Source organism: Monopterus albus, unplaced genomic scaffold (genome assembly GCF_001952655.1).
Source record: "Monopterus albus unplaced genomic scaffold, M_albus_1.0 scaffold223.1, whole genome shotgun sequence".
Taxonomy (NCBI): Eukaryota; Metazoa; Chordata; class Actinopteri; order Synbranchiformes; family Synbranchidae; genus Monopterus; species Monopterus albus.
In genome coordinates, this window is record NW_018128103.1 from 787764 (window position 1) to 800202 (window position 12439).

General features: G+C 40.6%; 1 protein-coding gene across 1 annotated transcript in view; it reads left to right on the forward strand.

The window, feature by feature from the left end:
* The window catches only part of LOC109971386 (xenotropic and polytropic retrovirus receptor 1 homolog), a 43970-nt gene extending 37794 nt beyond the window's left edge, over window positions 1–6176 (forward strand). The window contains exons 15-16 of the mRNA XM_020619603.1: window positions 325–546; window positions 1482–6176. Of these exons, the coding sequence (XP_020475259.1) occupies window positions 325–546; window positions 1482–1536 (277 nt within the window). The 3' untranslated portion in view covers window positions 1537–6176. The remainder of the gene's footprint in view (window positions 1–324; window positions 547–1481) is intronic.
* Window positions 6177–12439: the final 6263 nt, after the last annotated feature.

Sequence of the window (12439 nt, forward strand, 5' to 3'; positions counted from 1 at the left end):
GCTGAATGTGAGATACAGTGCTTTGAACCCTCTACACAGTCTGGAGACATTTTAGTGTTTGGTGTTGCTGTGTCTGAGTGTATTTTTTTTTATGCAAGTGGTTCTTGAATTATTCTTGGAAATATTATATAAATTGTAAGACTTTCCATTTAGCATTAAAAACCATTATTTTTTGTATGAAATTATCTCCACACATCTTATATCAGGTCTTGATGATTAGCCAACATGAGGATGTGGACTGTTGGTGAACTCAAGGCATGAAAGTGTATGATTTAGAGCATGCAAGTGAGTTGGCCACTGACAGTCAGTGTTTCTCCTTCTCAGGCGTTTTGTGTGGAACTTCTTCCGATTGGAGAACGAACATCTGAATAACTGTGGTGAGTTTAGGGCCGTCAGAGACATCAGTGTTGCTCCGCTCAACGCTGATGACCAGACCCTGCTGGAGCAGATGATGGACCAAGAGGATGGGGTGAGGAACCGACAGGGCAAGAAGAGCTGGAAGAGGAGCTACAGCATGAGTCTACGCAGGCCACGACTCGCCTCACAGTGAGTCAAAAACGGCTGTGCCAGACAATGTGAACATGTCAAGGTGTTAGGATTTTAGATGGATCCTTTATCATATTACATTTATGAGTTTCAGAGGGAATTGCAGCAAACTATTCTTGATCATTGTTCAGTGTTGCCTTTTAAAAAGTAATCTTAAAGCCTGCCCATTTGCAATTGTGTTGCTGCAGCACAGTGCTTTCCAACAGCAAACGTGGCTATACGCATACTGTTTACTGTCATACTGTTGTGTTTAATTGGTGGTTTTTTGGGACTCGCACAACAGAATGCAGCAGTATAGAATTCAAAATACTGTTAAATAGGGATGTCAATGATTAATCAATCATTGCTTAATTCCTTGTATGTGTAACATACTTGGCCAATAAAAGTACTTAAAGTAAAATTAAACATGGTTTAAAATTCCCATTAATGGCTGAATAAAAGAATGTTAGTGAACAAAATAATATTGGTGAACACAAATAGCCCCACACTGCTGGTAGTTAATTTCATACTGAAAAACCAACACAAAATCTCAAACGGGTACGCTAGCTTGATATTCATATAATAAGCAGGTAGCTAGTAGCATCCCATGCAACACAGGCGGAGCTAGTTACCTGCCAACAACCATCTTTTCATTTCCAGTTGGGTCATAAAAAAGTTTTGTAAATGTTACCTTATGTGGAGTTAGGGCAGCTTTAAATAATCACTTTGCTATAAATACTGTATTTTCTAAAGTTTGAACATAACATTAAACACCATGCAGCTCTGTCTAAACCAGAGCCAAAGCACAGGAGGTTTTCTAAGGTGTAAGGGCTTTTTCTTAACCTGAACTTTTTTGATGCAAGTATGGAGGTGAGTCAGCAATTTGGCTTCTGCAATCTGACCTGTGCTTTAGGGTGCTAAGAGTCTGACATCACATTCTCCCTTTTCCCCTCCAGGTCCAAAACCCGTGACATCAAGGTTTTGATAGAGGACACCGATGATGACTCCTGACATCAGGCCACACCCCTCGCTTGGGTCCAGAATTTATTCAAAGGAGGAAACTCCACTTCCTAATTAAGAAATTACCCAGCGAGTTGGGTGTTGAACTCTCAACCAAGGAAGAGTTTTAAACTCTCATGCCTGCATAATCCTCTTTCAGTGCATGAGCCTATGCTTGGGTTCAGAACTAATTCAAGAGAAGAACTTGAACAGACTTGAACAAACGACCAGGTTGTTCTCCTACTCCTACCTTCAATAGTAATGAAGGTAGGCTTATCACATAAACTCTACCTACCCAAACAGTGGGTGAAAAATGTCTCTCCCTGCCATCTATGACCACACAGACGTGGGCACTTGAACTACACCCAGTCTTCAGCCATTGTCTGGGGTCTGGCCCTGACAGGACGTGTCTCTGCTCAGTGCCCCACAACTCCCACACAGGGAGAGGCGGATGGCTTGAAGCCTATTGCTGTTGAGGACCAAAGGGTTATATCTCCACCCTTAGCTATTAGTTTTCTGTTACAATCCCAGCATCCAGGTAACGCTTTGAGAAAGGTCTTGAATAAGTAATGTATCCACGCATCAAGAGATTTCAAGGCAACCTGGCATTTGGAGCTGAATCCCCTGTTTTTCCAAAAAGAACCAAATGGCATAAACTGTGTCCTCCTCCTCCTCTTTGTCAACCTTTATAGGCCGTGTGGTCTTCTAACCCTTGGTGTTTACTGGCCAAGAGATGACGCCAGCGAACATTTAGTACCACCAATCAGTCACTGGCTTGACTTCCCTTAAGCTTGTCCCATGAAATCATCACAGAGCTGCCTACCTGCACCTCACACACTTTAGAAACATGCACACACAAGAGTGAATTAGAATGCTTAGTGTGTATTCACACATACATAGTGATTTTTGAATATTGTTTATGAACATTCAACACTTATTATTTTTGAGACCTTGGGAAACCATACAAAACACATAGACAATAGATCATTTGTAACTGATGTTGTAAATACGATGGACCAAAGTCGGAGGTGGTGTGAAAATATTCAGAAAACATTAAGTACTCCATAAAAATTAAAAAGTGGTATTTTGAGTTCAGACCGTTTTAGAACAGCAGCTGGATTGAGCTGAGCTACAGAGCTGAGAAGGTATTTTAATTTGTTTCCGTAAAAAGATGATCATCTTAACCGTCCTCCAGTACTCCCAGTCACCCTGTGTAGATAAACTGTCCTTCATTGGGAAAGTTAAAACATTTTTCCTGAATCTATGTCAACTTCTTTATGTATGTTTGATGTCAACCCATTTAAGATGGTCAAGTTTTAAGACTTTAAAATATCTGAGTAAGTGAGGAATTTTGATTTTGTTCCCTTAGATCTTGATAGAAAACCTGAAGACTGTTGAAAACTGTTAAATTGTGAAACAGTAATAGTCATCCATGAAACTGGTTCCTGATGATGATGAAAACGGGGGAGGTCGCTTGTCTGTCACATACTGGTTCACACTGTCATGATCAAAAGAATGTTGTGGTTAAACCCAAATGAAGTGGCTCTTATGGCTGGTTCTGTGGTGATGCTTCAATGTGAGTGAACCTATTTGGCTGTGTTTACACTCCTGAGATACATGCTGTCTTAACTCAGGTTCCATAAACACTTCAGTTTGGATTTAACACTTTAATGGCTGGTCTGACCTTTCTGATTTGACACAGCCTCAGTCAGCAGCAGGATACACACAATCACCATGACATCATCTGTATATCATGTCAACACAGAAGGCACCAATGTCAAAGTGTGTTGTCAAATCAGAGCCACAGGGTTAAATCGTCTTTTGTTGTTCAGTAAAAGCAGGTAGCTGTGGTCACACTGGAGAAAATGTTTTTCTAAATATTTCCACCAGAGTGAAAAATGGTAGTTTTGTTGCTTTCTTTTCACATTCCTAAAGTGCTTGACTCAAATACAGTGTTGCTGGTTGATCCAACATCAGCTCGTGCTATGGTCTTAAGTGAGCCATCCGTAAATGGCATTTAGTTGAGGAAGTTTTGTTTAGGTTTTCTTTTCTGTTTTTTTTTTTAACTTTTTGCTTTTATTAATTAGCCATTTGCAAACCATTTTGTATTCATCCTCATGAGCTTATTAAGGCCTGTGGTTGCAATATGGAATGATTGACTTCTTCAGGAAGCCCCGACTGAGGTCAGTCATAGGTCAGCAATAAGAGTTTATAATAAGGTTTATTTGCACTTTAATACCAAGATTCATTTTCCTTTGTTTGTTTTCCTTCTCATCTGACAAGAGCTCACAGAATATTACATCTGATGATCTTGTTGGTTTCATGTGCCTCTGTCCAGTTACTTTTAAACGGTGATATCTCCCACCCAGGTATTTCTGTAGTCTACTGATGTAAATCGACTCAAATTACAGCTGAGACTTGGTACTTTAGTGTTTGTTGTTTTACTTCAAACTGAATATGCTGAAGAATAAAAATGTATAATTCTCATTCAACATTATATAAACTATTGTAGCAATATTTGATAGGTCTAGAGAAGTTACTCCATTTTAATGGAGTGCAAATAGGCAGTCACCCCAGAGGTAACAGTTTTGATGTTTTCCAGGTTCTCTACATTGCTTTTTGTTGCACTGCTGGAGCTCAGGGTTCCTCTGTATTTTACACCCCTGCACATACATGCATAACCTCATACAGCCTGGAAATAAGTGCACCAGAATTGCCCTCCTGTTTGTGTGTACATTGACCTTGTGATTAAAAGATCTGCAGTGGCTTCAGGTAGTATTTAGACCCTTTACTTTTTGCATACTTGATTTAATTTTGATTGGATGAAATTACCACTATTGTCCATTGGTCTACACTTGATAACAAATAACCACAAAGTACAAACAGGTTTTTAAAAATCATCTAAAGTTTTTGACAAATCAAAAACTGAAACATCTCAGTATTCAGAGCCCTTACCATGGCACCCCAAAGTGAAGCCACAGTATATTGTTTAATCACAAAACATCTGTTATCACGCTTCGAAATGAGGGCGCTGCCTTTGCTTCTTTCTGTCTTCTTGCAGTAGACACAATCATTCCATCCAAAGAAAACTGTTTAGTTTTCTGCTTCTAAATGCAGAGCATTTCTTCAGGACTATTATTTTCAGTTTCCTCAGGTTTTCATGTTTCATGTTGAGACGGGTTCTAGAAGAACTTTGAGTATTATAAAGCCATAGTGACAGAGATGAGATGAGAAGATTTGACCTCAGGACACTGTGATCACATTTGAACCTAGCCTGCTAATTCACAAGCAGCACATAGCTACTTGACCCCCACCCCCAAGTTTACATACCGTTTTTGACAATCCTTCTTTAATGAATGTACCATTGGGAACCTTATTCCACGAATGTATTTGTTTCTCACATGAATACACCCAGAGTTGTTCTTCAGCTTAGCTAAGGAAAACTATAAATGTGCATCCAAATCCAGTGTGTTATTTAATTTTGTGGGATCAATGCAATGCCAAAGAAGGTGATATCTCAGCAACTATGTTATTTTAACCACAACCAAGCTGAGTGATCTTAGATGTTAAGCTAGATGCATCGCTCTAACATTTCAGCTCTGGGCAGGCTGAATACGCTCTGATGGAAGCGGACCAGTTTTCACTGGGGTGGTGGTAACAAACCATACCATTTCAGTTAACAATGTGATTTCATTTTCTGCATTCCTGATGATGCCTCACGCTCCCATTACGCATGAGCACCACATTCTTATAAAAGATGTTTAAGGTTGTGACAGACATGTGACACCCCCCCTTTCCCAGCTGTCAGTCAGATGAAATCCACCATTAGAGGGCAGGCCTGAGTACCAGGCTGGGGCTTTGGTATTAACGGAAATGTCTCTGATTTCAATCTAAATTAAGCAAAGTTTTGAATATTTTATTCAGACAGTTCTGGGAAAACTGTTGTGTTTACACAACATTTAACACTTGAAAAGCTTGGCTTCTTTTGTCAAATAAAAAGAGGTCTGTGAAGAAACCGTGGTCACGTTTCACTGAGTGAGCTACCAGAGCTACAGATACTCAGCCCTTGTCAAGAGTGGTGGAGTCTGCTGGTCCAAACAGAAGTTCTTTCAGAGTGTCTTAGAAAAGATTAAATACACATTATCTCTTTTTTTTTTTCTTCAATAAGCCAACATTTTACAGTGTCATCTGTTGCTTCACACGGGGGCCTCATCCAAGAACATTTTCCTTGTCATGAGTTGATTGACTGAACTACAGTATGCTAGGAATCCACTCAGGTCATTGCATTAAGTTCATAAAGAAACATAGGGTACATCCCAAATCTCTTGCTGTATAAGCACCAACACAGCCTCCCCGCTTCTCAGAGCGGACATGAGAGTTTTGGGACTTTCTCGATCCTGGCTTGACCCGGATGTTGTTCTAGTCAAGTGAGGACCAAGGCACAATCATATAAGAGACTTGAGATACAGCCATGGTCAACATACTAGCAGACTTTCCAGCATTCAGTTGAAACTTTCCAAAAACCTCTTTTGAAATTTGAAGAGAAAGAACATTTAGTGGAAAGTTGATGTGTCTATTTAATACTTGTTAAGATAATCCTGGTTGTCATTTCATAATAAAAAATAAATTGAACCCCACTGAAGGTTGATTTCAGATTCCTACCCCATCAAGGTTTTCATGTCAATTGAACTACAGCTGCGTTCAGGCTGAGTTTCAAAGGTATGAAAAACAAAGCCTTCTTCATTTATTTCTATGGTGGATTGCATTCACCGCAGCTGGCAAAGTGACGCAACCCCATGTGATGAAGAAGTTGGATCTAGTTTTTCTGAAACGCACAGTGACATCATCCAACAAAACGCTGAAAGTTTTTCTGAAACACACAGTGACATCATCCAACAAAACGCTGCGTTGACCAATCGCGGAGCGGTCGGAACATGTACACTCATGGAAAGAAAACTCTTGTTTGCCATGTTACATGGTAAACAAGAGTTTGAGCATTCACTGATATTCAGTCTTAAATTTGGTTCACAGTTAAAAACGCACTCTGTGTTTTGTTGTTGCATGTTAAATGGCGTTTTTTTTTTAAATCTATCCTTGCCGACACATTGGCGTTACATCCCCAAATCAGAAAAAGTAGGGATGTTATGTAAACTCAAAGTTAAAACTGAAAATGGTGATGTGTAAATCATCTGTGTCCTGTATCACATTGAAAACATTACATCAGCACATTGTTTAATGTGATCCATCCATTATCTACAGTATACCGCTTATTCCTGAATATGGTCGCAGGTGTGGGAACTGAAGCCAGTCCCAGCAAACACATTCCAAAAAAGTTGGGCTGGCTACATTTCAAGACCAGTAATGAGGTAAAACAATGAAATGATGATTCCATCTGAAACAGGTGATGTCAACAGGTGACTGCATCATGATTTGGTACAACAGTGGCATCCAGGAAAGGCTGAGCCCCTTAGGAGCAAAGATGGGCCGAGGACCACCAGTTTGACAACATATTAGTGAGAAAATTATTGAAATGTTTAAAAACAATGTTCCTCAAAGAAAGACAGGAAGGGATTTGGATCTGTCACCCTCTACGGTGCAGAACATCATTAAAAGATTCAAGGAATCTGGAGGGATTTCAGTGTGTAAAGGCCGAGGGCTGAGCCTAAGCTGGATGACTGAGCTCTCTGATCCCTCAGACGGCACCGCATCAAGAATCATCACTCTTCTATAAGTGATATAACCACATGGGCTCAGGATGATCTGGGATGGACCATCACACAGTGGAAACGTGTACTGTGGTCAGACGAATCAATATTTCAGGCCTTTATGGAAGGAATGGACACCGTGTGCTCTAGACCAAAGACAAAAAGGACCATCCAGACTGTTCCCAGCAACAAGTCCAAAGGCCAGGATCTGTCATGGTCTGAGGTTGTGTCAGTGCCCTGGGCAAAAGTCACTCACATGTCTGTGATGGCTCCATTAATGCTGAACAATACAGAGAGATGTTGGAGCAACATATGCTGCCTTCAAGACAGCGTCTTTATCAGGGATATTTCAACAAGACAATGCAAAACCTCATCCTGCCACATTACCAAGGCCTGGCTGTGGAGGAAAAGGGTGTGAGTGCTGGACTGGCCTGTCTGCAGTCCCCACCTGTCCCCAGTAGAGAATGTGTGGAGCATTTTGAAATAGAAATAGCATCAACAAAGACCCAGGACTGTTGTGCACCTTAAGACCTGTTTGCAGGAAGAAAGGGACAAAATGAAACCTGACACATTTTATCACTTGTTGTCCTCTTCACTCTCCCAACTTTGTCTGGAATATGTTGCAGCATCAGGATTGAAGTCAGTATTTATTTTTGAACAAAGAATAAAACTGATGAGGTATCACATCAAATAATGTGCTGTGTTGTTTTCAATGTGATACAGGGCACAGATGATTTACACATCACTAGTTTCATTTAGAATTTTGATTTTACATACCAACCCAACTTCTTCTGATTAGGGATTGTAGAAACTGGGTAGCAACATGGCAAACCAAAACACAATGGAAACTCGTGGACTGGAAATGCAAATACAGCTCATCATAACATGGCCATATCACCTATGCCTACATTATGTGACACACTCCCTGCAGCCCCACTGCCAAGGCTTGTGTTTCACTGCACTTAGTCTGAACACAGCTTACTCTAGTGTAACATACAGTACTGTATGTCAGCGTGACTGAGCAGTTGTTGGTTCAACTTAACATCTTAAACTTATTTGTTTTCTCAAGTCCAGAGAACTCATAAAACTACTTTGGGAACACTTCATTCACAAAGAGGTTACCCAAGTCATAACTCAGTGTGTCAGTGTAGTGGCATTAGGTGACCTGAAATAATTAAAATATCAATCCAAGATTAATATCGCCACCTACATGTTGTCATTAGGTCAAATGAGTGTGCTTCCCTGTGGGGATCTGTACGTGACAGGTCTGGACCACATGTGGATTTTGTTAAGTACATGAGAGAAAGATATGGTATAACTGGTGAATGGCACAAATGTGATTAAATCACTTGTACATGCCACTGAAGAGTGAATCTTTTTGTATGAGTGGTTCTTGTTTGATGCCCAATGTCTTTTCTCTTCTAGAGAAAACTGATCACTAGAAATCAAAAAAACTTAGTCTGGCATTAATAGGCTGGTCTCAATATGCTAAAGACTAGGGCCATCTTTACAAGAGGATGCCTGGTTTTGTCCTCAGATCTGAACCATCAGTAGAAAAAACAGGGTTGTTGCTGAAGCCTGAGCCTTAGTACCTCCCCCCACAGGCAACACTGTTCACTCTGCAGGTCTCGGATGATCCGGTTGCTGGTGGTGTCACAAACAAGGCTTTTTTTCTCTCAAGTGAAAGATCGAGATTGTCAAAAGTCTGATGATCCCTGCCCTCCGATGTCCCTGTGTGGTCTCCGATCTGTCTGAAACACCTGTTGGCCACCAGGTCTGTTGTACACACACCAGTCCTCACAGGACCTCTGTACCTGGACCATGGAGCCTCTCACAGGACAAGAATGCTCTATTTTAGACATGTGGTGTAAAAATAATGAAACTGTCTTTTTACAAACGCTGGAGGGACTATGTCTCTCCGGCTGGCCTGGGAACGCCGCGGCATTCCCCCGGAGGAGCTGGAGGAAGTGTCTGGAGAGAGGGAAGTCTGGGCATCTTTGCTTAGACTGCTGCCCCCGTGACCCGGTTCCAGATAAGCGGAGGAAAATGGATGGATGGATGTCTATTTACACCACTTCTTTTTGAGGTTTTTGGTCTCGTTAACTTGGATGACATCTGAGACAGCTCATGCTCACTGGCCCAAAGCTTATCCAGCGTGGAACAGAGAGCAGGTTGTGAGGAACAGAGCAGCCTCTACCTGAATCTAAATTCTCTGACATCCACACAGAGAGAGCAATGTCCCCATTTTGAGCCCACTACAGTGTGACCCAGAACCATTGATTAAACAATATATACATTATATATTGATGACTGTATTGACTGGAACCTTTGTGTTAGCAGTGACTGTGCTGTTGGTGTTGTCTTGTATGTACAGTAGCAGTGCAGTGCTACAGAGGCGCTTGGTTCACCAACCCCTGTTACACTTTTTATTAAAACCAGCTAAAGCTCAAAACTCTTTGTGACTGTGATGCTTTATTACCTAAACAACTTTATCATTCTCATGAAACAAGTTTGTAAGTAATACATGTAACACATTAAAAAGTGTAATTTAATTTAGTGGCCCAGCCAGAAGTTGGACTTGGGCTCCACTGAAAATATTTGGAAAGATGTATACACTGCTGGAAAGTACATTTACTCAAGTACTAACCCAATGTAGAATTTTCAGGAATTTGTAACTTACTTGGGAATGTTCATTTTATGCTACCTCACAGTAAATACCTGTGTCTTTACATTGCAGTTGAAAATATTGTAGCCTACTCAGAAAAGACAAACTAAATCTGGAGTAGTAGAAATTCAGACTAATGAAGGTGGTCTGTGGTGGGGACACCAAAGTTCTAAAAGAAGAAAGACCCAGAGCACTCTTTGGCCAAAAGTAAAAGCCGGTATTCAGGTGGCTGCGTGTACAGTACATGTTCATATAAAGCACAAACAGCCTGCCTCAGGGTGTAATCCCCAACACTGTGCCACATGCTGCCAAATAGCAGAAGGACATAGGTTTCCTCATATAGTTGGTCTTGGGAAGGAAGAGGTGATTTTTAAGAGCCCATTCTGTGAGCAGAAGAAGAAACCTACACCTTATGAGATTGGTAGGGAGAATTGGACCAGATCCCCAAAACAGGCTTTGGACTATTAGTCAAAAATGAGTAGATTATTAAAACACAAGCTGATAGAGGAGCAGTGATGGTAACGGATAAGGACATATATGTCAAAGAAGCCTTATCACAATCATACTGCAGTATTTAGGGAAGAGAACTAATTTTAATGAAACTGTGGGACTTGTTATTGAAATGCTTTTAGTAAGTGCAGCTGTTGTCAAGTCAACTCAGGTTTTAAGGATTACAGCTTTAAAGTGGATTATCCTAAATGATGACACAGGATGGAGGCTAATCTCCATCACAGTTGTACTTTTTGATCTGTGGCATTCTTCACCTGGCGTAGTTAATTTCTTTTCAGACTAACATTCTAAGCTGACTTACAGAAATGTGTCTTGTTGAAGCCCCTGCTCACATTTCAGATGACTTGGTAACTAACTGCTGCAGAGAGATTTCCCCCCAAGCCTCTGACATCCTTTGATTTAATCAGCAGACCCAGTGAGGTAAAAGGATTAATGTTTGACAATAAAGCAATGAAGCAGCCTATAATGAAATGATAAATGGCAGATTCAGTAAGTTCTTTGTTTAGAATGCCTTTTCTCTACACATATTTTTCTGACTTGGGGTTGTATTATCTATATATAAACACAATATATATATATATACAACATATATAAACACAAATGTGCCTCCAGGTGTGTGTGTTCTAGTACTTGCTATATAGTAAGTATAGTAAGGACCAAAAAAGTCTTTTTTGCTACATTAATGAGGACATTTTGTCTGGTCCTCACTTCTCAGCACAGCTTTTTGAGGGTTAAGACTTGGTTTTAGGGTTAGGTTAGGGTTAGTTCATTTAGTTCGGATGGTTAAGGTAAGGGGCTAGGGAATGTATTATATCAATGAGTGTCCTCACAAAGATAGTACAAGCTTGTGTGTGACTGGCTCGGTTCTGTGCCGGTGACATATTCCTTGTGTGTGTAACATATTGGCCAATAGAAGTGATTATCAGTCATCATTGTCATAGAGAGCCAGGCTGGCTGTCTGCAGTAGCTGCCGGGGACCAGCAGGGGGAGATGATGGAGCACTTTCTTCTCCAGCAACATTGCACCTGGTGAATATTCTTTAATTTTATGAAGTAAATGCTACAAAGGAATGAACAGCAACGGTGGTCTAAAATACCGATGCCCATAACGAGGGACGGTCTTTTTCTTGTGTACTGTATTATAACATATGAAGGGATTTAATATTGTTAGAAAAAGAGGTTTACAGATGGGCATCTGAGGTTGTTTTCCCACATGTCGCTTGACTCCCACATCCCACCACAGGGAGGTGGGCAAAACAGCTATTGATCGCCTTCAAGAATAGCAGTGGGTCAGAAAGGTAAACTGAAAGTCAAACAAAAATGAATAAATAATGGTAAGTGGAGGATGAAGTTAACTACAGTGACTGTCAAAAATGGGAATCAGGGGTGGACAAAGTGACGCTATTTTACTCATGTAAAAGTGGCAATAAAATACTCTGTTACAGTAAATTGATTAGGCAGAATGACTGATTTTCAGAATGATGGATATTATTTCATTATAACAATTACTGATCCACTGTACAACACTTTAATATTGCAGCTGGTAGGCTATAGGCAAGTGAAAGTGGAACTAATGTAACTTTATATACTGCTGAGTAGTTTGTGAAGTTTGCCCAGAGATCAAAAAGTTGTATCTTAACTTATATGTCAGTACTCATTAGTTGATGATATTTGGTTTGAATCTGCAAACTAGTGACCACAGCTGTCAGGTAAATGGAGTGTATAATTGTAAACTATCATAATGTGGAAATACACAAGCAAAGAAGGAGTAACTCAAACTTCTACTTAAGTAGACTGCTGTACCTGAGGAAATGTAGCCTACTTAGGTACTTTCCATCATTGCTGTACAGAGTTTTCTTCCAGAAAACTGGAACAAAGTTCAAATACCTCCAATTTGTGCTAAAGTATAGTAGCTGAGTAAGTTTGCATTCACTCTAGTCCCCAACTTTCCCTTGGCCATTGAGAAAGTTGCTGGTGTTCCGTGTCCTTATGAACCAAACTGAAACTGGCGGCCGCACACCCCCCCCCCCCCCCCC